Raw genomic sequence first — 19,665 nt, forward strand, 5'->3', positions numbered from 1 at the left:
CATTCGAAAATTCACAAGGGAAAACAAACCTCTTTTCTGGCAAAAGTGAATTACAGATGTTTTCTCCAATTTCCGGCAGCCATGTATGTGTCCCTCTGAGGGACACCGACATGGCGTCTCCATACTAAGCTCTATAAATTTGTGTGAAACATTTTGTCAAATAACTCGAGTACGGAATACCGCACAGACCTGACACTTGGACAGGTTTCTTATTTACTTATCATCTATAACATGTCAATTTCTTGACTTCATTCATGGAATGGTTTCAATATTTTTTTTTCACGCACACAGCAATCGGGCGTGACAGTGAAAACCGGCAATTAGTGAAAAACTTAAGTTTGTATATCTCGTTAACATGCCATGTTTACTGACATGGTAGGCTGTAGCCACACAAAGAACTACAAACAACTTTGTATTTTGGTTTGTTGTTTCAGGTCCTTGTTTTGTAGCCTGTTGTTCTTATGGGTAATTTTTTCTGCTTCCTGTCTTAGGCTCACACATTTAACTTTACTCCATTTGAAGAAGACAAATACCTCATCAAGACAAAACTGTCTGTGAAAGGAGTTCAAGCTGACGCCCAGCAACCGTAAGAATAAGCTTAATAATAAGCATCAGGGCCACTCTGAAAACCACTACTTGTGACAAACGCACCCTGTTTAAAGACCACAGCAACTCAGAAATGTCCTATTAGGTAGCTGTAGTTAGCAGTGTACAGCTATACCCAAAAGTAGACATGTTTAACCCAAAAATTGCCAGCCTCAGTAGTTGTCTGTGAATTACGTTTAGCTGTTGTCAAGGGCTTTGGTATGTTTAACTTATTCAATGTTTTGCAGGACACCAGAGGAAAAGACCTATCTAGTGAGAGTAATTGGTGAAGGATCAATTGGAGAAATAGTGGTATGTATTGTACAAAAAAATTGCCCTTATATAAGTTAACAAATAGAGACAGACGAAACACTTCTGAACACCCCAGCCTTAAGTACAGACCCCTTGTTATTGGTGACAGTAGTTCACGTCTCAAGGAGAGCTCAAGGACGGTGCCTTCTTTTGCTACTGTACATACGTTTTGAGCATTTCAAGATGGTCCGACAAACTTGGGTTTATTTAGGACGATACCTTACTAATACAAAGGTACTTTTTGCACGGTTCATGACTATGTGAGAAAAGAAGATTTGGGGTAACCACGCACTGTTCAGAGATAATTAAGTTCAATTTGGAAAAAAATGCCATGCATTAATTGCTATGTATTTTGAAGCGTTTTAGAATTATTGTAAAATAATTGAGCAACAAGCAACAATTATCTCTGAAAAAAGCCCGATTATCTCCTTTTTTCGTTTTGGATTCCAACAGCCCTTGCTAAGAGCTGCTTTCCCATGTAGTCATAAACCGCGCAAAAATACGGTACTTTAATACAGAAGTACTGAAAATACCTTCTTCGTACGATGGGCTGTCGTTATAAGATACCAATAATTCATATTTCAAAGATAGGAGAATCAATGCCTCTGTCAATGTTTAATCATAGATCAGTTAGTGTCAACGGCTTTTTCAATAACTTAGAGCAGGAAATTAACGCCAGGTCACAGTGTGAAGGGATACTTAACTGTTGTATTTTTTGTGATTAGTGCTTGGAGGAGTCTGTAAATTTTGGAGACATTGTTGTTGGAAGTTCTGCATCTAAAGAGCTGACAATCCACAACAACAGTGACTGCAGCCTGCACTATAACCTGCTTATTGACCAGGAGATATCAGGACCTTATGATGACGAGCAAAATGCAAGGGATGTACTAGGTAAGCTATTATCAAACAAAGTATGCTACTGTCAGGAAAAAACCCTGGAACCTTGAGGCTTATTTAGAGTATTTATCCCTGCATACTAGTAAAATTTTGCAACATGTTGAAGATCAATCAGCACTACCAGAAAATTCACTTGGTAGCTTACCTGTCACATTAGTAGGAAACCGGAAGCTAAGGACACAAAACTTAGATCAGGTGCTACAAAAATTTTTCACTTGACACTTTGTGCCCAGTTGTGGTCGACAGGGTGAATTCAGTGGAAACCAACATTGTGACTACGCTTTAAGGGGCTGTTTACATGGAGGGAGGAAGATCCTAGCACTAGGAAGATCCTAAAAGGCGAAACAACTTTTCGTTTAGTTTACATGCAGAAATTTCGGTCGGGGTGGTTACCTAGTGGAGAGGGAAAAGAGGAAAAAATGTCTGCCTTTGGCAGCTGAACGCCTGGCTGCCGCCATGTTTGTTCTTTTTTGTTCCTAGTACTAGGATCTTCCGAACGAGGGTAGTTTACATGGTGCTAGGATGATCCGCCTTCTAGGATCTTCCTAATGCTAGGATCTTCCTCCCTCCATGTAAACAGCCCCTTAGTGTAAAATCAAACAATTCATCCGTGTTTATCATGATTAGCATTAACATTGCTGAGTGTTACAGGCATACCACATACTATGTCTATCTGGTTTGTTATATCTCTTGCAGCTCTGGACATAAGTAACCAGAATGGGATAATACCAGCAAGAACTTCCCAGAAGATCACGGCAACTGCTTATCCTTCACGACGAGTGTCCTACAAGTTCAAACTCAGTTATGAACTGCTGTCAATGTTTGGTATGTTTTCATGGATCCGTTTTATGTGCATACGTAGTATTCAAAGAGTTCGTTAACTTTAATAAATGTCTAAATAATGGGAACCCTATTTAAAATTGTAGAAATGGACAAAAGAAGTACTGGGGAACCAGAAAGGAAATTATATGAATTGACAGAAATTGACAGACATTGCACTGAGCTAAGATCGATTTATTTTAATGATAGAGATGGAGTATCCAGCTGGCCAAATTACAGTCGACTCTCCATAACTCGAACCTTCAAGGGAAATTGAAAAAGGTTCGAGTTATCGGGAGTTCGAGTTATCGAGTGTAAAATTATATAGAAAATGCCCTGAAAGGAAAGGAAAATTGGTTCGAGTTAGCGAGGGTTCGAGTTATCAGGAGTTGACTGTAGTTGCAGCTCATTTTCTACAAAATTGTGGTTTATAGTGGTGAGAACTACTATCTGGCATTTGGCTTGCCCATAAAAAAGCACTTCACTGTTTCATCCAAACTACTAGCTAGATTATGTGCGACCTGTGTCATTTATATTGCTCTCCTTGAACTGTGAAATAAACTGTTTCCCAAGCTATGTTTTTTGCATTTAAATAGCGTAGCCTGTCTTTCGACAGAAACATAACGTCATACATGGCTCGGACTAATATGCGTGCCATCTCTGTTGATTTATCGAGAAAGATTGTGTTAATATATCCTTTATCCATGGCAGATTGTTTAATAGAGCACCCTGTATCTGTAAGCACATCATGCTTCAAAATATCTTGCATACACAACATCATTTCAGCAACCTAGTATGACTATAAATTTGCAGTTTTGAACAAAGATTCCACACTGAAGACAAATTTCCTCTTTAAGCATTGCATGAACGATTCACTTTGTGTGTTAGTTGTTTGTACTGTTAATTATAAAATACTTGTGTAATTTGCTAGATGAAGGCAAGCCGTTACTCACTTGCCCAAAGAGGCAACTAGCTGAATTACACTGCCAAGGAGTCTACCCCACTCTTTCTGTGACTGATGCGCGGTGCCTTGGAAGTGGTAAAGGATATAGCAAAGTTCACATATGGAATCTCTTCTCACTTGACAGGTAGGTAGACCACAGCAAGCAAACAGGTTCTCCTAATTGCACAAAAGTTGATTAAAATGTAACCTTTCATTTTGCAAAACACATGAGGAAAGTGCGAGTTTCAGTTCAATGATAGGAATCAAGGATTTTTCCACAAACCTGGACTTAACTGTAGAGCTGCATTTCATGTTTCTGGGCTTTATTGTGGAAGTGAAAAAGTTAGTTAATACTATTTTTGTAGATGGAATTGACAAAGAAAATTTATAATTTTACGTAGCCTGCGTAGCTGGCGGTTTTTATGGGTGGCTCACCAGAAAGCCGGGCACGAGAGTCAAAACGAGTAGCGAAGCCGCGGGGAAATGGGGCGAGGGCAACGAGAAAACCGCCTGCCCGGATTCGGGGCATTTTTGAGTAGTCCGTACGCTGGCGTACGTACCATTTTCATTGGATGAGATTCTACAAACGTCAATCAAATGTTTTATTAATCTCCCATGGGAAAGTTCTGTTTATACGGCTCTGAGGATTTTATCGCAAAAAGCAAAATGACACAAGAACCATTATTTAAGCTTTATCGAACCTTAATATTCGACGACAAACCCTCATTCTCGCAGCATTGAAAGAAGACAGCGAACTTCATCGAGCAGAATATTTGATCCGAAACGTGGGTATAAATTTCGAAAAAAGAGCGCGTATTCTGAAAGGATACCGAGAGCTCTATCATTTCTAAAGAATCGGCAACTGAAGAGATCAATCCACAAGATTTGGATCGAAACCGCGGTCTTGCCTGACCATAGCCTAAAATGCCACAGAATCAACGAACAGCCAGCGGACTCGTAGCAGCCCCTGGCCATAGCAACACAGAAGAATTACCTAATAATTCTATAGCGTAATCAAAGCACAGGAGGACAATACTAAGCTCCCCCGCCTGCAACACAAACTTCACAGCTACAGAGCGGAGCGGAGCGATAACAAAAACACAGCCTTGACTACAGCGGCCTTTAGCCCTCAATTTAACGCATTGCATAGCTTTCAAAGAAGCTAGAGAAAGGATCAAGAGAAAAACAACCTTGACAATTAAAAACACAACATCTTGCCACAAAAGCAAATAGCCGGGCCCGGCAATACAAAGGTCGCAAGATAATGATAACTACACGGTTAAAATCCTATCCCTACAATTTTAAAATGAGAGGCTATACTGTCACCGCTGGCAAGAGCACAATCTACAGTTATCATTGACACTTGTTGTAGAACTGGAAAGGTTTTCTCCCTTGACGGGCTTTTTCGGAGTGTCGGCCTTTGCCGCCATCGAAAAAAACACATCGAATTTTTTCCAGGATATGTTTTGATAGCCAGCCGAGAAGGTTTCATTTTACCATCTGCCATCTGATTGGTTGGGTTAATTGGATATCGACAGGTCGTAAAATATGTAAATTTTGGGGGCGGCAAACGAAAATGACTGGAATCCGGGCAGGCGGTTTCTCGCGGCGAAGCCGCTCGTTGACGCGGCTTCGCCGCGACTGTCGCTGTTCTCTCCCCATTTCACCTGCAGCTCCACCACTCGTTTTAGCCTGGCTTTCCCGCCCACCAAAACCGCCAGCTACGCAGGCTAAATTTTACGCAGAACGGATCCGATGCCACTCTTGCAGCAATTTCGTATGGTTTACAACATCAATTTGGTTGTGCCCATTTTCTACCTAGGTGGAGAGATGAATATGTGCTAAAACCAATACGCAAGGGCCCCCAACATTTTAATTGTGATGGTGGTGGCACTGTTATCCACATGAACAAAATTACCAAACAACATGTCAGGTAGCTACAGGCTACTGGTATCCTCAACATGTGGGTAATGAATCTGCAAAGTAATGTCTTTTCTTTGTTTTGTTTCAGCCTCAATGAGTGCCTAGAGTCTGATCCATCTCCTTCAGAACTCCTATATGCTGCTGTTACTAGACACAGGTCAGTATCTTGCCCTGCATTTTCCCATAAAATCGTGTGGCATATGTGATCTAGAATTGCTCCCATTGGAACAAATTATCTAACAGCAACGCTACATTGGGAAGTAATACAATCCAGATTTGAAAAGGGAACTTTAAAAACTAAGCTTAAGCATCAGGTAACATTTCTACCAGTTTTTAAGTTGTTTCGTTATCAATTTCCACAGCACAACACGAAGAGTCCCTGTGAACACAAGAGCCATAATGGACTTCAATTTTGGGGCAGCACCGCTTGGCTGGGATCCTTGTGTGGTGCATCTTAACTTACAGAACACAGGATCAGTTCCTGCTGAATGGTGATTATTATACAATATCATTCTAAACATCAGCTTGTAACCAATAGTGTGCAATTCTCTATACGGACAGATGGAAAAAGAACATGTTGGAGTTATCATAAAGTTACTTTAAGGCCTAAGAACATACCCGGTGCATTCACCAACCCAAATGGAAACATCATACTTTTCATTATTGATCTAGTGGCTTGAATCCGTCAATTTCAAATCTAACTTGAGGCCAGCATACGCACAATTTGACAATTTTCTACATATGAAAAAAAAAAAGTCATGTTGGAAATATCATAAGTTTTTAATACGAAACATCCTTTTTGAATTTCCCTCAGTGATTCGTAGATATGTGGTTTAATAACGCAACCAGATGGAATGATGTTAATTTGATTCTTTCTTCAGAATCAGTTTCTTTGAATGGGCATTTCTAAACCATTTCATGTCAAAAACAGCAAATAATGATGTGTTCAACTATAGAAACACTGGTTCGAAGTTCAAATTGGGTAGAATTCCATTGGAACAATTTTTTTTCATTGATTTCATTCCATACAAAGAAATAGGAAATTTCCTCACAGTAGTGGTGCATGGTTATCACAGTTGATATGTTTTGCATTTTATTCTCCAGCTGAGTGGTACCTTTGTCCACGGTAGTGTGGTAGTGTGTTAAATGTTGCTTAACTGGCTATGTTTTTTGCTTTGTAGGGCATTCTTGTATCCAAGTGACCTTCAGCTAGAGCTTGAGTACTGGGCCGAGACAGGAGAATACGATGAAGATGAACTTCATGAGGTTAGAAGGCATTCCATTTAAATGCAAGACTGGAAATGTGGGGTGGTGCACCATAAGCAAAGTCCTTAGTTACATCACAAAGAACACAGTACAACTTGACATAGAACAACAACACGATAGACATATAGAACGTCATCCAAAGTTGACTGCTTAAGGCCCGTTTAAACGGTTTCAACGCTTGACCAACATTCGTTCAACAAAAGTTGAACGGACATTGGGCAAATGTTGGATGAACGGAGTGTTCAAACGGCTTCAACGTCATTCAACATTTTTGAGAGCAAAATTTAAACCAATTTAAATTTGATTCAACACGCTTTCAACAATATTGAACGACCAGTTCAAACGCCCCCCGAAATTTGGTTCAACATAGTGTTGAATATATGGTAAAGCAAATGTTGAAAACCGTTTAAATGGACCTTAACAATTGCGTATTTTTAAAGTCATCTTACATCTCGAGTGAAGATTCCTTTTTTGCACCTTTAGATGCAAGTGATGGATAATAAACTATTCAGTATAGAACCCAGAGGAGGGAAGCTCTTGCCAGGAGAATCCCACACAGTGACCTTAACGTACAGGTAAATGATTCAAAGCTGGGGCAAAAGGAATATTAAACAAGGGTTGAGACTAACATGTGATACTGTTACTAACTGTTGTTTGTTTCTCATGCTACCAGCCACTTGTTCACTGGTACCAACAGACTTCCAATCTTGTTCAAGGTCATGAGAGGAAGAGAAATTCTGGTATGATAACTTGTTAAAGCGTTCTTTATACATCAGGTCCCGGTTGTTCAAAGAGCGGATAATTTTATCCACCGGATAGGTCGCTATGCGGCAAATAAACGTGTGCAAGAATTTCCCTATAGCCCTATAATCTGTGTATAGAGTAGAAGCGTATGTCTAATTTAAGTATGGGATTGTGTGGAAAACTTGCCAAAAGCGTTGGATGGAGTACATTTGCTCCACTGAATAGTGACTTATCCACTGGATAAAGTTATCCGCTCTTTGAACGACTGGGGCCTGACCAGAACAAGAGAACATCCTGTATGATAGTCACTATGTTACAGCACCACATAATTCCATAATTCCGTAATGAATTTTCTCAGTGTTACTATGTCACCAATCGATCATGGTTGCTTTTGAACTTCATTTTGTTCGAGGTGAATTTCATTAGTGTTGTTCTAATCACGAACCAACTGTGCTTCATTTTTTTCTTCCACTGAAGGTGAATTTCATTGGTGTGACTGTGGATCCCGACAGCTATTATGTTCACTTTGCTAACACAAGGCATATGTTTGAACCAGTCGCTGTAGGAGGCACTGCACCGCCAATACAAGTTTATGAGCTGTATAATGGGGGAGCCAGGGCTGTCAACTATGAGCTGGATAAGGAACCGCTTGCACAAATTCAAGCTGTGAGTATTTCACGGTTAATACTGCGCCTTTAATAAAAGCAAACTCTTTAAACTGTTCAAATGTTTTTTTAAACTCGGCTAATGCTCTTTTCTCTGCCACTGATCATCCAGAAGGCAGATGGTTTAGGAAACTCAGTGGGTTGGATTGTTTCCAGTCAAAGACGGTTTTTTAAAAAGAAGTAAAAACCAAAGTTGATTTGCGTCCAAAAAACGCCTCGAAATATTACATATTTTGATCTAAAACAGGAATAGGGCTTCAATCCCCTGTTGACTGACTTTGCTTTTTGCTCTGCCATCAGCCCGCCCAAAAGATGTCTTACGAAAATTCTGTGGGTTGTAACCTGCGCAGTCAGAAACACCTTCTAAGAAAGAAGCAAAACCTATAATATGGTTCATTCAGGTCAAAACATGCCAAAATATTACAAATTTTGATCTGAAATAGGGATAGTGTTTTAATTAATCCCCTGCTGTAATAATGTTTTTAAAGTTTTGTGACCTGCTTATTTAACAGATTTTTTGAGTACCCTATGTTATTTTGTTGTTCGTTATTCAGCAAAACTATGGCTGTCGCATCTTTGAGTGCATTAATCCCACCGGGGAGATCCCACCAGGATGTGCTGCACTGATCTATTGGCAGTTTGCACCACTTGAAGCAAGAACATACATGGTTTGTCCTCGTAACGCTTTTACTCTCTTATTTCAACAATAAAATCGTAGACAATTATTAGGCAACAGTGCATGACTTCACCCTTCTTTTTTCAAAGTGCTTTCTCATTCCTCTTTCCATGTGCTGTTATTTATTCAACTTGTTTAATAGGTACAATTTACAAATGTTTTTCGTTTGTTTGTTTTGTCGTGGTTTTCGACAATTTGCATTTTCACCATTTTTGAATTCAATTCTTTGATTTTACATCCTCTATTTTCTCCTGCCGAAATAGACACTTGCACGTGTTCAGTTGAATAGCTTTAGTGTTTTTTTGTGGTACCAAATGCAACCCAACCTGACTAGCCACTAGATTTCCCAATATCCAAATAAAAACAGACATAACCTTGTATGTGTTGTTATTGACCTGTAGGTGGATATTCCAGTCCGTATTGTTGGTGGTGAGACAGTGCTTGTTACCTTTACTGGCGTGGGGTATGACCAGAGAATCATGGGAGATACGCTGCCTGTGCGAGATGTGGGTAGTACCACAGTTCCTGACAAACAGGTTGTACAGGTCCCTAAACAGGTTGGTATCTCAGTTACAGGATAAACTGCTTCTTTACGCTGTACAGCATTGGCCAATGTTGTCTCATGATGCTGGCTTAGGCGCATGCGCGCGTTGATGAGAAGCACTTGAAATCGTTGGCCCAACTTTTTCGAATACCTTCGGAGAGTTCAGGAAGCTGTTTGAATCGTGTTCACCTTCAAAAAATTAGCTGAATTTGTATTTAAGAACGTTCTTTGGTAATTACAGAAGCTGTTTATTGTGATATTTTTGAAAGCTTTTGCACTGGTGGAAAAACAAAAATCCTTCAACAAGTTACAGTATATGCAAATTAGTCTCATCCGGACTCTACTGTGCATGTGCCCCAGCTGACATGGTCCCTTCATTAAGACCACTGTAAAACGGAAACTGTTCAACACAGCAAAGGTTGCTGTTTAGAGACCTAAATCACATCATTTACAGTCAGTCTACGTCACGCGTGACCAATATTTCCGAGAACGAAATGAACATTCGAATTCGTCTTTGTAATGTCCGGCATTTGAATGGAATCTTGAACATTCCTCTGGAAATCTTTCCAAATGAGACATCACTAAGTAGCAATAAAAATAAACTTACTTGAGAAACAATTGTTATTTTTTGAAATACTTAATGCTGTAATGTAAACAAAATTTCATAGTTTTATACCTTCACTAAACTAGAAAAATGTCTACAAGAACTCTGAAATCTCGATGTTGATGTCCAAAACTAACATGTAAATTTCAAAACGCCGTTCAAATTTCAAAAATACCGGTCACACGTGATGTGGATTGACTGTAACTCTTCTAAAAACTTGTTGAGCGATAGCTTTATTACTGTTATTATTTCACAGCTGTCGTACCTGTCTGTGGAGTGCATTCCATTTGGTGATGTACCTCTGTATGCAGTCACCCATCGTTTGTTCTTCCTCGCTAACTCCTCCAAAGATCACATCATTTCCTTCAGATGGGTGTTAGAAGGATCGGCTGCAGAACAGGTATGTTTACAATGCCAAAAAAACTTAAAAGTCAACATCGCATATTTCCATGTTGCCTTTATTTTGTTTGTTGGTTTCCCGATGCGTTTTGTGCAAAAAATTTATTCTCGACTGTTCGTGTACCAGTTTATCTTGTAACTTGTTACGGTAAAATGTTTCTTTCTTCTGTTTTCAAACAGACTACAGTTGCTTTCTTGTGTCTTGTTTTCAGGTTGTAATGATTGAACCCGATCATGGCTTCTTGAAACCACAAGAAAATATACTTCTGAAGGTTGGTTACAACCCTGATGTTCATTTGTATTTTGTTGTTGTTGTTGTTGTTGTTGTTGTTGTTGTTGTTGTTGTTGCTGTTTTGGAGCTTGTTGTTTTATGAATTGTCTCTTTGTCTCCCTTTAGGGAGCATCGTCATCATCATCATCATCGTCGTCATCATCATCGACATTGTCATAGTCATTGTTGTTGAATCATTCCTTCTTAACGTTTTCCCTAAATATAATCCACAAGAAAACGTTCTGGTGTCTCAAGATGTTTCTCGAAAATCTACAGAAATCGCCAGAAATCATTTCTCTTGTGTCATTCTTTCATAGTCTGTAGTGTGACTTGCAGTATCTTTTTTTGTTTGGTAGATTTCGTTATTTTCCTGTGGCACTCCTTCACAATACGACATGGACATCATATGCGAGGTATGGCAGTTGGCAACTACTGTTGTTACAGTAGACAAATGTTTTAAAGAAGCTAAGTCGCTTCGCTGAGTTTTGTTCCTGAACTAAACGCAAGACTTTGAACTTCGCTCACACAGGACATGCTGCTACAAATTAAGTGGACACGTTACTAAAAGGCCAGTAGACACCGGCCAATAAAATCTGCCCTGGGAGCGACTGTGGTAGAGGGAGTTCGAATGTGTTATACTAAAACGATCAGTAGTCGTCTCTTTAAAGTTACACATTGGGCCAGTTATTTAAACAGAGTCTAACTTAGACCGCGGCTTAAGACAATCAGTAGGCCTCCAAATCTGTGATAAGTGGGTTACTTTAAGTAGATAAATAGTTTTCCAGTTTGGGATACAAGCGTTCTTGTTACCGTCAGCAACAGACAGTGTTTAGATATGATTGTTTGGAAAAATTGAAAATAGCTTAGAACGTGGTTTTGTTAAACACAGTCTAAGGGCCTCTTCATATGAGCCCGGTCGACCGGGCTGGCTCGGTTTCTGAGATCTCGCCACGCCACTCTTTTCTTTACAAAAATTCCAATGTGTTCATATGAGAAGGCGGGCTGGCCCGGTTACCGAGATCTCGGTTTTTGCGACCGAGATCTCGGTAACCGAGCTGGAAATTTTTCCCATATGAACACTCCAGCCCGGATACCGGGACGAGACATTTTAACTGTGCATGGCTTGTAAGGTCGCCGACAAGTCGAGGCGCAGTTCCACGGGTATTTGGGGGGTTCTTTTGGACATTTTTCATCTCGGTAACCGGGATTAAATTTCCCATATGAACAGAAGACAAAATTCGTCCTGCCTACCGGGCCAGCCCGGTTACCGGGCTCATATGAAGAGGCCCTAAACTGTCTATTAATAACTGACCCATTGTCTTTTAGATTGTTGATGAAACGGAGATGGCTGATTACAATCAGCGTTTAATAGACTGGACTAACATGAAGGAAGAAAAGGAATATACCTTCACCATAACAGAAGATGACTTGAAAAGACCACACTCAGGACCACACCTTAAATCCATCAAGCACCCCAGTCGATCAGAGTCCTACTCAGAAGGCGACTTAAGGAAGTACCGGACCCTGCCGCCAATAGGTTAGGCATCGAAATGTAATGTTGTTGCTTCTTTTTGGGTGGGGGAGGAGGGAAGGGGAGGGGTGGGTGCGCGGTGAATAAATGCTAGTGGTATTTTTCAGTCAGTGACGCAGGCATACTTGGAAAAAGAAAATCCGAGTGCTCCTATCAGTAGTCGAACCTAAGACCTTCTGATTACTAGTTCGGATGCTCTACCACTGAGCTATCATTTATTCACCAGACTAAAAACATAACATCGCATCTCTTTCACATATACCACTCACCGACATTTAAACCCTAGCAGTATGCAGGATGATAAACCAATAAGTTAAATCAAAGTGTGTCCACGGTCTTTTCTTCACACTGTTATTGTAAAAGGAGGCGTGCATCTGGTATAAACACAAAATTGTCACATTCTTGAGACGCAACACCTAAACACGCGAAGGAGACCGAAGAAAAGCTGTTTTTCTTAGTAACTGTACGTTTTTGTGGTCAGGGTTCCATACTTCAGACAGCTGTGCTGACTGATTGCTGGCGCAGTTTACCACCAGATCCAGGCCCTTCTCAGCCAAAGAGTTTCCCAGCGAGCCCGAGAGGCATTTTTCAAACGCATTTCGGTTGTCGTTTACGCTGCAAACTAGCCCAATATTGACTCTGAAGATGACTTCCGCTCAGGTTGTCGAAACGTCAGTCAAAGTCACCACAAACAGTCCTTCTCAGGACTACACTCACCCAGATGATCTTAATTTACGTACTTATGACCAATATTGTCAAGTTAGTAAATTTCTGGAAATGAAAATTCTGCACGTAAAATGAGTTTTTTGGGGTCCAAAATGTTTTCGTGGATTTTGAAAGACAAGTCAGGGGAGTATACAGTCCTTGACACAATCAAACAGGGTGTTTGATTTGTGAAGCTTACGAAAAAAGGTTATTTTTTTATAATTGTTATTTTTTTGTGTTTTGTAGGTTCACCCAAAGAGACGAAAAGGAAAACAAAGAGCGGCGCTAGTCGCCAAGAGACTCCACCCCCACCGGTCCCCCCTGAGTCATTTTTGCTTCATCTGGGAGTCACGGCCAGGACGCATTCAATTGGAGAGTTTTACAAAAAGTTTCCATCGGCGGTGGATAAATTTGTTATTGACCAGTGAGTAGTGTGTATGTGACATATTTCTTGAAGTTACGGCCAAAACCCACCAATCACGCGCCCGGAGTCTCAGGCTCTTTGCATAGGTGTTGGTCGCAGGAGAGACTCGGGGAAATCGAAAAAATTGAAAGCTTTTGATTGGATGCCCCGCAACGTCTCGTGGCGGCTAACCGCTGGCCAAAGAGCTTTAGGATCCTGGGTACGATATTGTCAAACCCACTGAAGGGCCAGCTGGTTTTATCATCACTCTCAGTGGAAACCTTAATCAATGGTTCAGTTTTTCGTAAAATACTTTACATCACACCTGAACAACTATTAATAATGGGTCGTTGACTGTGAGTGGAAATGTTTGAAATGGATTGCAATTTGGAAAAGTTGGGCTTTCAAACGTTTTCGAGCTCTTCCTGTTTGTCTTGGAAAAGTACATAAAATAGCCTGCTTGCAGACGCCTCCTATATCCTTGCTTCACGGCAATATATAATTATAGTGATTATGCGTTCTTCACCCGTGAGGTTTCACTTTATATATTTGCCCACTTTTGTACCAAATTACTAACAGAAATGTTTTGTTTGATACCTTTCAGACGTTACGTACTGTCCCAAGGAGCTGGCGACCATGAAAAAGAAGAGCTTTCTGCTTTAGTGTCATGTTCGAGACCTGAAATGGACATCATTCAGAATGTGCTCTCAGTTGTCCTCAGGTAATAATAGATATACATGATCATCTCAAGTGTATTAAGGCTTGACCAGCCTAATTGTTATGCACATTTTTATTTGGAGGGGAAGCATTTGTCCGATCTCTGTGAAACTTGGCAAACAGTTTATTATCGGTGTCTTTATTAATTTTCCAAAATTTGCTGTATCAGATTCTAGTCACGTGACCTGAAAACGACTTTTAGGGGTAAAATCTTTACTCAAAAATGGGGAACAAAAAGCTACATTATATCAATCTTGTTTGTTGCTTACTCGATGAGCCCTTCTAAGGGCTTTATTATCCCGCCTTTTAATGATGTTCACATCTTAAGAGTAACGGTCAATTAAGGAAAATGGGTCACGTGACATGATAAATGTCCAAATATCTTAAAAGATAAATAACGAGTACCACCTTAAAAGGCGGAATTAGGTTGGCACAGTTATACTTAACATTTTCATGGCAAACGTTTTCAAAATTTTGGAGTATAAATGTTCCCCATTTCCAAAAACAAGTTATGTGACGTCATCAACCAAGGAATGTCACGTGACACTTAGGAAGACTTCCGTTGGGTCAAGAAAGTCAGGCAGTTTATGGAATGAATTTCCTCTATAGTGTAAATTCTTTTTTCGACAGAGAATAGAGGTTCCTTAAAATCTTTGCTGGGGGTCTTTAAAGGACAAATAACCAAGCCTTAAAGTACTTGAGATGTCACCCATTTACCGTCCATCAAGATCGTGATGTCAAAATAATGAAAATGTTGCTTGTGTTCAGAAGTGACATTCGCTTTCAGAAACTTCCTCCAGATGATCACTGACAATCCTTTATATAAGCTTAATATGCATTGTCCCTTGCCCCGCCGTTCAATGGATACAGCTGTGAGAAGTTCAATGCTTAACAGCTCCGGGAATTACACCTTAGTATTTTGAGTATTTATCCCTGGCTAATTTACCCGATTTTCTGAACACCCACCCCCATCTCCCACTTGGCACTGCGTTGTGATGAAGGTGAAATAGTTTGGCATCACGCCATGCGCATTGCTGTCAGGGCCGGACGGCATTTTTGACCGACTTGTGCTGGGAGGGAGAGCAGACGCGTTACCCAGTTTTCGTTTCATCCACCAAAAAGCTGGGAAAGGCGCCCGCTCTCGCAGGATAGATTTATAACAGTAAGGAAATTGCACATGCATCCTACTTAGATTTACAAAAGTGAGGCAATTGCACAGGGATCCTACTGGGTCACATGGTGACTTGGCCTTGTTTTGGTTCATATAGGGGACTTCTTGATGACGACAACTTCCATCAGCGCATGTCTGAAATAAGCCAGGAGCCTGTACCTTACTTTAGACAGCTGTGCGAGGCTCAATATACCACTAGCTCCAGGCCCTCTTCAGCCAGCAGTCAAAGTAGTACCCAATCCACCATTGTTGAGGAGTTTAGTGGTGAACTGGAACAGATCCATCGGAGCACACAGGTAACACAGACACTTTGAGTGAACGCAGTTTCGTTAAATGAACGATGCGTCTGCTTTGGTTTTCACTTGAACCTTTGTAATTGCTTAAAATTGTACATCGTGTACACTAAGAACAAATAATGAAACAAATTGATTGCAGGGCTTACTTATTTGGCCCAAATAAATGAGCCCTTTGCCATAGTGTCAGCCCTGCAATCAATTTGGTTTATTTACCCGTAAAGTGACGTCTGCCACGTGCATTTCTACTACAAGAGATCCGGCAACGGAACGTGTTCAGAACAGTTTATTTTGCTTCGTGTGATCCCCTGCATCCAAAAGCAAATAATGCTGTGTAGTCCATTGAAGGGTTCCCAGCCGTATGTCACCGGTGTCCATTTATACACCTGGGTAAAGAGAGACAATGTGGAGCAAAGTTTCTTGTCTAAGGAAACAACACAGCAATGAAGAGACCAACCTGTCCTCGAACCACCAACCCTCCGATCTTCCGACTTCACAGTATGCCATTCCACAGCATTGCGTAGCTATTAAGTTTCAAAAGACTTTGAAACTGAATATATTCAACTCTAAGAAGAAGTAGTGTTCATAGTCAAGTAGTGCTGAATTACAATCTGACCTGCTTCTAATAGGTTCTGTAACGGAAGGAGGTGTTCACATGATTATGGTAATGACTTTCGCACCCGTACGAGAAAATCCCCATTCTATACTTCGAGCAGTGCCTTATTTTTCCAAGGGAGAGTAAAGCGAGTGAACCACGCGCGCGCGCGCGCGAAATTGCCTCCCGCGAGGAGACATGACGCGTCTTCTCGCGGGCAACAATTTTCACGCGCGCTCGCTTTACCATCCCGAGTCGTAATCTACCATTCCTTCATGTTTCTCTTATTGTGGTCCAAAATCCGATACTATTCTCATAACAGTACTAGTTCATGCTACGTTTCGCTTACGAGAATCACGTTTTGGTGCAAAAAGTTTTACTATGTAAATTAGAAGCATACCCGAGTTACATGCTTCTATGTACGCATTTTAGCTATGCCTTTTATGATACTTATGATACTTTATTTCACTTATTATTTTCGTTTCTCTTTGTTTTTTGTTTTCCTTTTGCTATATCTTTCTTATTTTTTATATTCTACTTAGTTACTTTTTGTTATCACACAGTGTTAGTTTACTAGAGGTGCCCCTCTACTCTCCTAGCTCTCCCCTATTTAAATTGTATTTTTGAGCTGCGTGTTAGTCTATGTTTTTTAATACCAATTTTTATATTTTGCACTTATGTAACAGTAAGAATGGAGAGTATAAATAAAAAAAATGTCAAATGCCTTTTATACTCCCTTTAGATTTGTCCGTTTTGTTCCAAGGTGAATCTTGTAGTCCCTATACAGTCCATTTAAACGCGGCATAAGTCGTTCCTGTATTAAAACTTAAAGTTTTTGTTTTGTAGCACTCCGGCAGTGAACAAGACAGTAAAGCTTCAGAGGAGAGAGTTGTAAGTAGGACACACCAAATAATACAGCGCACATCAGACTCATCACTGTCAATACCTGACAGACTGTTGGAAGGGGATGGAGACCCTGAAATGACCACAGCACAAAGACAAGCAGTACGCAGGTTTGTATCACTAGGAACTGTCCACTGTTCGAGTTCACTTGAATTCGATTGGTGTTACATTGTAAGAGCATTCCCTTATTTTTCCCAGGGATAGTAAAGCAGGCAAACACGCGAGCGAGCGGGAAGATTGCACAACGCGAGGAGATAAGATACTCGTCATCGCGTGGGTAGCTCCGCCTCGCCTTCCTGTCCCTAAAGAAAAATAAAGGACCTCATTGAAAAAAGGATTGAAACCTAAGCACTTACTGTATTTTAGTACCTACACTTGCTAGAGCAGTGATTTTGTTAAACTTGAGCAATGATTGATTTTTAAGCATTGAAGCCTAAACACAGATTCTAGTGGTGTTTATCACTAAGTAGTGAATTTATTTTTTAAGCCTGTACACTGTTTTTGGTATTTTCGCTGTTCAATTTTGCAGTGCGAATCGAAAAGCCATGGCTGGTCATTGAATGTTAACAGTGATACCTTTTCTGTAATCAATGGCCTCTTATCTTTTCTTATTTTTACTTCAAAGTTTAAAATGAAATTGTTTGCGGTTTTCTTATTTGTCTTCTAAAGATTAGGGGGTTAATTTTTACAGAAGCTGTGGTGCTGCGTCGGTGGGGAGTAGAAACGAATGTTTGGTTTTATCAACAAAGTTTATAAACCAAACATTGTTTCTGCTGTAAGTATTGACTGATTTTGTAGACGGGAAGATAGTCTTTTTTTCTCTCTCTTGAAGTATGGTCTAATTGTCCTTCGAAATAGTGGGTAATAATTCTCCCGCCTGTTCCAAGTTGGTTTCGGGTCGCCACGTTTGTTCCAGGCATACATGCGTACATAATTTTCATTTGAATACGATGGTTTCAAAGCTGTAAGCTTGTGGGGTCGTGTGTTTACGCCTAAACTAACCTTATCTACGGTACTTTAGAATATTTCAGGTATAGCAAATACAATGGTTGTAGTAGACAAAATTCCGTTGTCTGTAACGTGTAGTAGACACAGACGTACAGTCAAACTTAAAATCTTTAAAATAGTTCTCAGCGCTAACCCGCTTCCTGAGATCGTTAAAGTTCGGGGACGCTGCTGCCTCCTTGTCGTTGTAATTAACAAAATTCCATAAAGATGAGCCTCTCTGTCAAAGAGAATCTTTCATATATCATGTAGGCCAGACCTCGCAGTAAAATACGGACTGTTGGTTTTTGTAGTGTCTTGGCTCATTGCTCTGTTTGCGTCTGTTATGAATGCTTTATTTTGAGCGGTTTTCAATTGAGTGTCGTAAAACCAAAAGCAAAGTTATTACTCTGGCCAATCACTAACAGACTCAAACAGCGCAATGAACCAATCAGAATTCAAAGCAAATACATGTAACCGGCGTCAAGCGCGGGAAAACACGTACGAACGAGGCACGATTGGTTTTGGTTTTACATCTCATTGGTTGAGAAAGTGGCGCGAGTTTTATCAACCAATCACAAAGCGTAGTAATGCAAAACCAAAACAAAAACGCAATTACTTTCGACACTCAATTGAAAACCGCTTTATAGTGGAAGTGCACTTAGCTACCCAAACTAGTTTACAAACACTCCACTCAAATACCTAATGGGAAACAAATAATCCCAATTAAAAACTTAAAAATGCCAACTGCCAGGAGGAAAAGTAGCTGGCTACATACAAGCGTTTCTAAAGAAACTACGGTGCTGTAACGGTGGGGAGTGATGGAATGCTTGGTTTATCCAGAGTTGATAGCTAAAGGTAAATTGGCCACCGTAAAGAGATTCGAGTGCTTACGCTTGGAGCGTTCAATCTTCGTCATTCGCTCGAAACGTCAACACTCCAATCTCTTTATGGTAGCCAATGTACCTTACTTTAGTTATCATAAACCAAACATTCGCTTATACAAGCGTAGCCGAAGAATTGAACTTAGGGCTACAAAGGAACACCTCCAGAGCGACCGGAGCGCGAACAACCTCGTTCGCAGGTTGCTAAACTAGGCACCTCTACAAGTCCAAAGTGAAGACTTTGGGTTTGTTTTACGACACTCGACTGAAAATCGCTCTATAATCTGTTATTTTTTAGGCTGCCTGAGTTTGAGTCACTTGTGGAGTCCATCCTGGAGAATTCTCTTCTCAATTTACTAACAGAAGCAAATCATGGAGAAGTAAACTTGACTGCGCGGACCAGAGTGATCGCCCTGCCACCCAATAGAACCAACAAATCCATCAGATAACAGTCTGAACTATCCCCTGTATATTGCATGTGAAAACTGTAAATAAGTGACTTACCTACCCCTGTGTCAGAAAATAAGTCAACCAGAGAACGACAATGCCACATGTATTTTCTCATTGCTAAAATGTCTTGCCAACGGTATATGGTGCGAGGTATTCGAGTCTTGTTGTATTTTTTTTAAAAAAAGACCTCTGGATTGTTAGTGTGTTTTGCGTTTTAAAGCTTAAAAACGAAGTTGTTTTCAAATTATGAAAAACTTTTAATAAGGACATTGTTTGTACCGCGCAGGTTGTAAATAAACAATATTTATTGATGTCATACACCAGTGATTGTGATCATTCCTTTGATGTCTTTTCAGCGAAAGTGGACTGTGGGGGAGGGGT

At 40.4% G+C, this 19,665-nt stretch overlaps 1 protein-coding gene across 1 annotated transcript in view; it reads left to right on the forward strand.

Annotated features, from left to right (window-relative positions):
* LOC146484910 (cilia- and flagella-associated protein 65-like) overlaps positions 1 to 19,602 on the forward strand; it is a 35,518-nt gene extending 15,916 nt beyond the window's left edge. The window contains exons 29-50 of the mRNA XM_085104376.1: positions 492 to 586; positions 834 to 897; positions 1,623 to 1,788; positions 2,491 to 2,619; positions 3,545 to 3,701; positions 5,568 to 5,636; positions 5,842 to 5,970; positions 6,661 to 6,745; positions 7,229 to 7,320; positions 7,419 to 7,485; positions 7,967 to 8,155; positions 8,709 to 8,822; positions 9,232 to 9,387; positions 10,235 to 10,378; positions 10,590 to 10,649; positions 11,005 to 11,061; positions 11,975 to 12,185; positions 13,131 to 13,308; positions 13,892 to 14,008; positions 15,273 to 15,471; positions 16,910 to 17,076; positions 19,133 to 19,602. Of these exons, the coding sequence (XP_084960502.1) occupies positions 492 to 586; positions 834 to 897; positions 1,623 to 1,788; positions 2,491 to 2,619; positions 3,545 to 3,701; positions 5,568 to 5,636; positions 5,842 to 5,970; positions 6,661 to 6,745; positions 7,229 to 7,320; positions 7,419 to 7,485; positions 7,967 to 8,155; positions 8,709 to 8,822; positions 9,232 to 9,387; positions 10,235 to 10,378; positions 10,590 to 10,649; positions 11,005 to 11,061; positions 11,975 to 12,185; positions 13,131 to 13,308; positions 13,892 to 14,008; positions 15,273 to 15,471; positions 16,910 to 17,076; positions 19,133 to 19,283 (2,796 nt within the window). The 3' untranslated portion in view covers positions 19,284 to 19,602. The remainder of the gene's footprint in view (positions 1 to 491; positions 587 to 833; positions 898 to 1,622; positions 1,789 to 2,490; positions 2,620 to 3,544; positions 3,702 to 5,567; positions 5,637 to 5,841; positions 5,971 to 6,660; positions 6,746 to 7,228; positions 7,321 to 7,418; positions 7,486 to 7,966; positions 8,156 to 8,708; positions 8,823 to 9,231; positions 9,388 to 10,234; positions 10,379 to 10,589; positions 10,650 to 11,004; positions 11,062 to 11,974; positions 12,186 to 13,130; positions 13,309 to 13,891; positions 14,009 to 15,272; positions 15,472 to 16,909; positions 17,077 to 19,132) is intronic.
* Positions 19,603 to 19,665: the final 63 nt, after the last annotated feature.

Source organism: Pavona decussata, unplaced genomic scaffold (assembly GCF_977016875.1).
Source record: "Pavona decussata unplaced genomic scaffold, jaPavDecu1.1 SCAFFOLD_29, whole genome shotgun sequence".
NCBI classification, from domain to species: domain Eukaryota; kingdom Metazoa; phylum Cnidaria; class Anthozoa; order Scleractinia; family Agariciidae; genus Pavona; species Pavona decussata.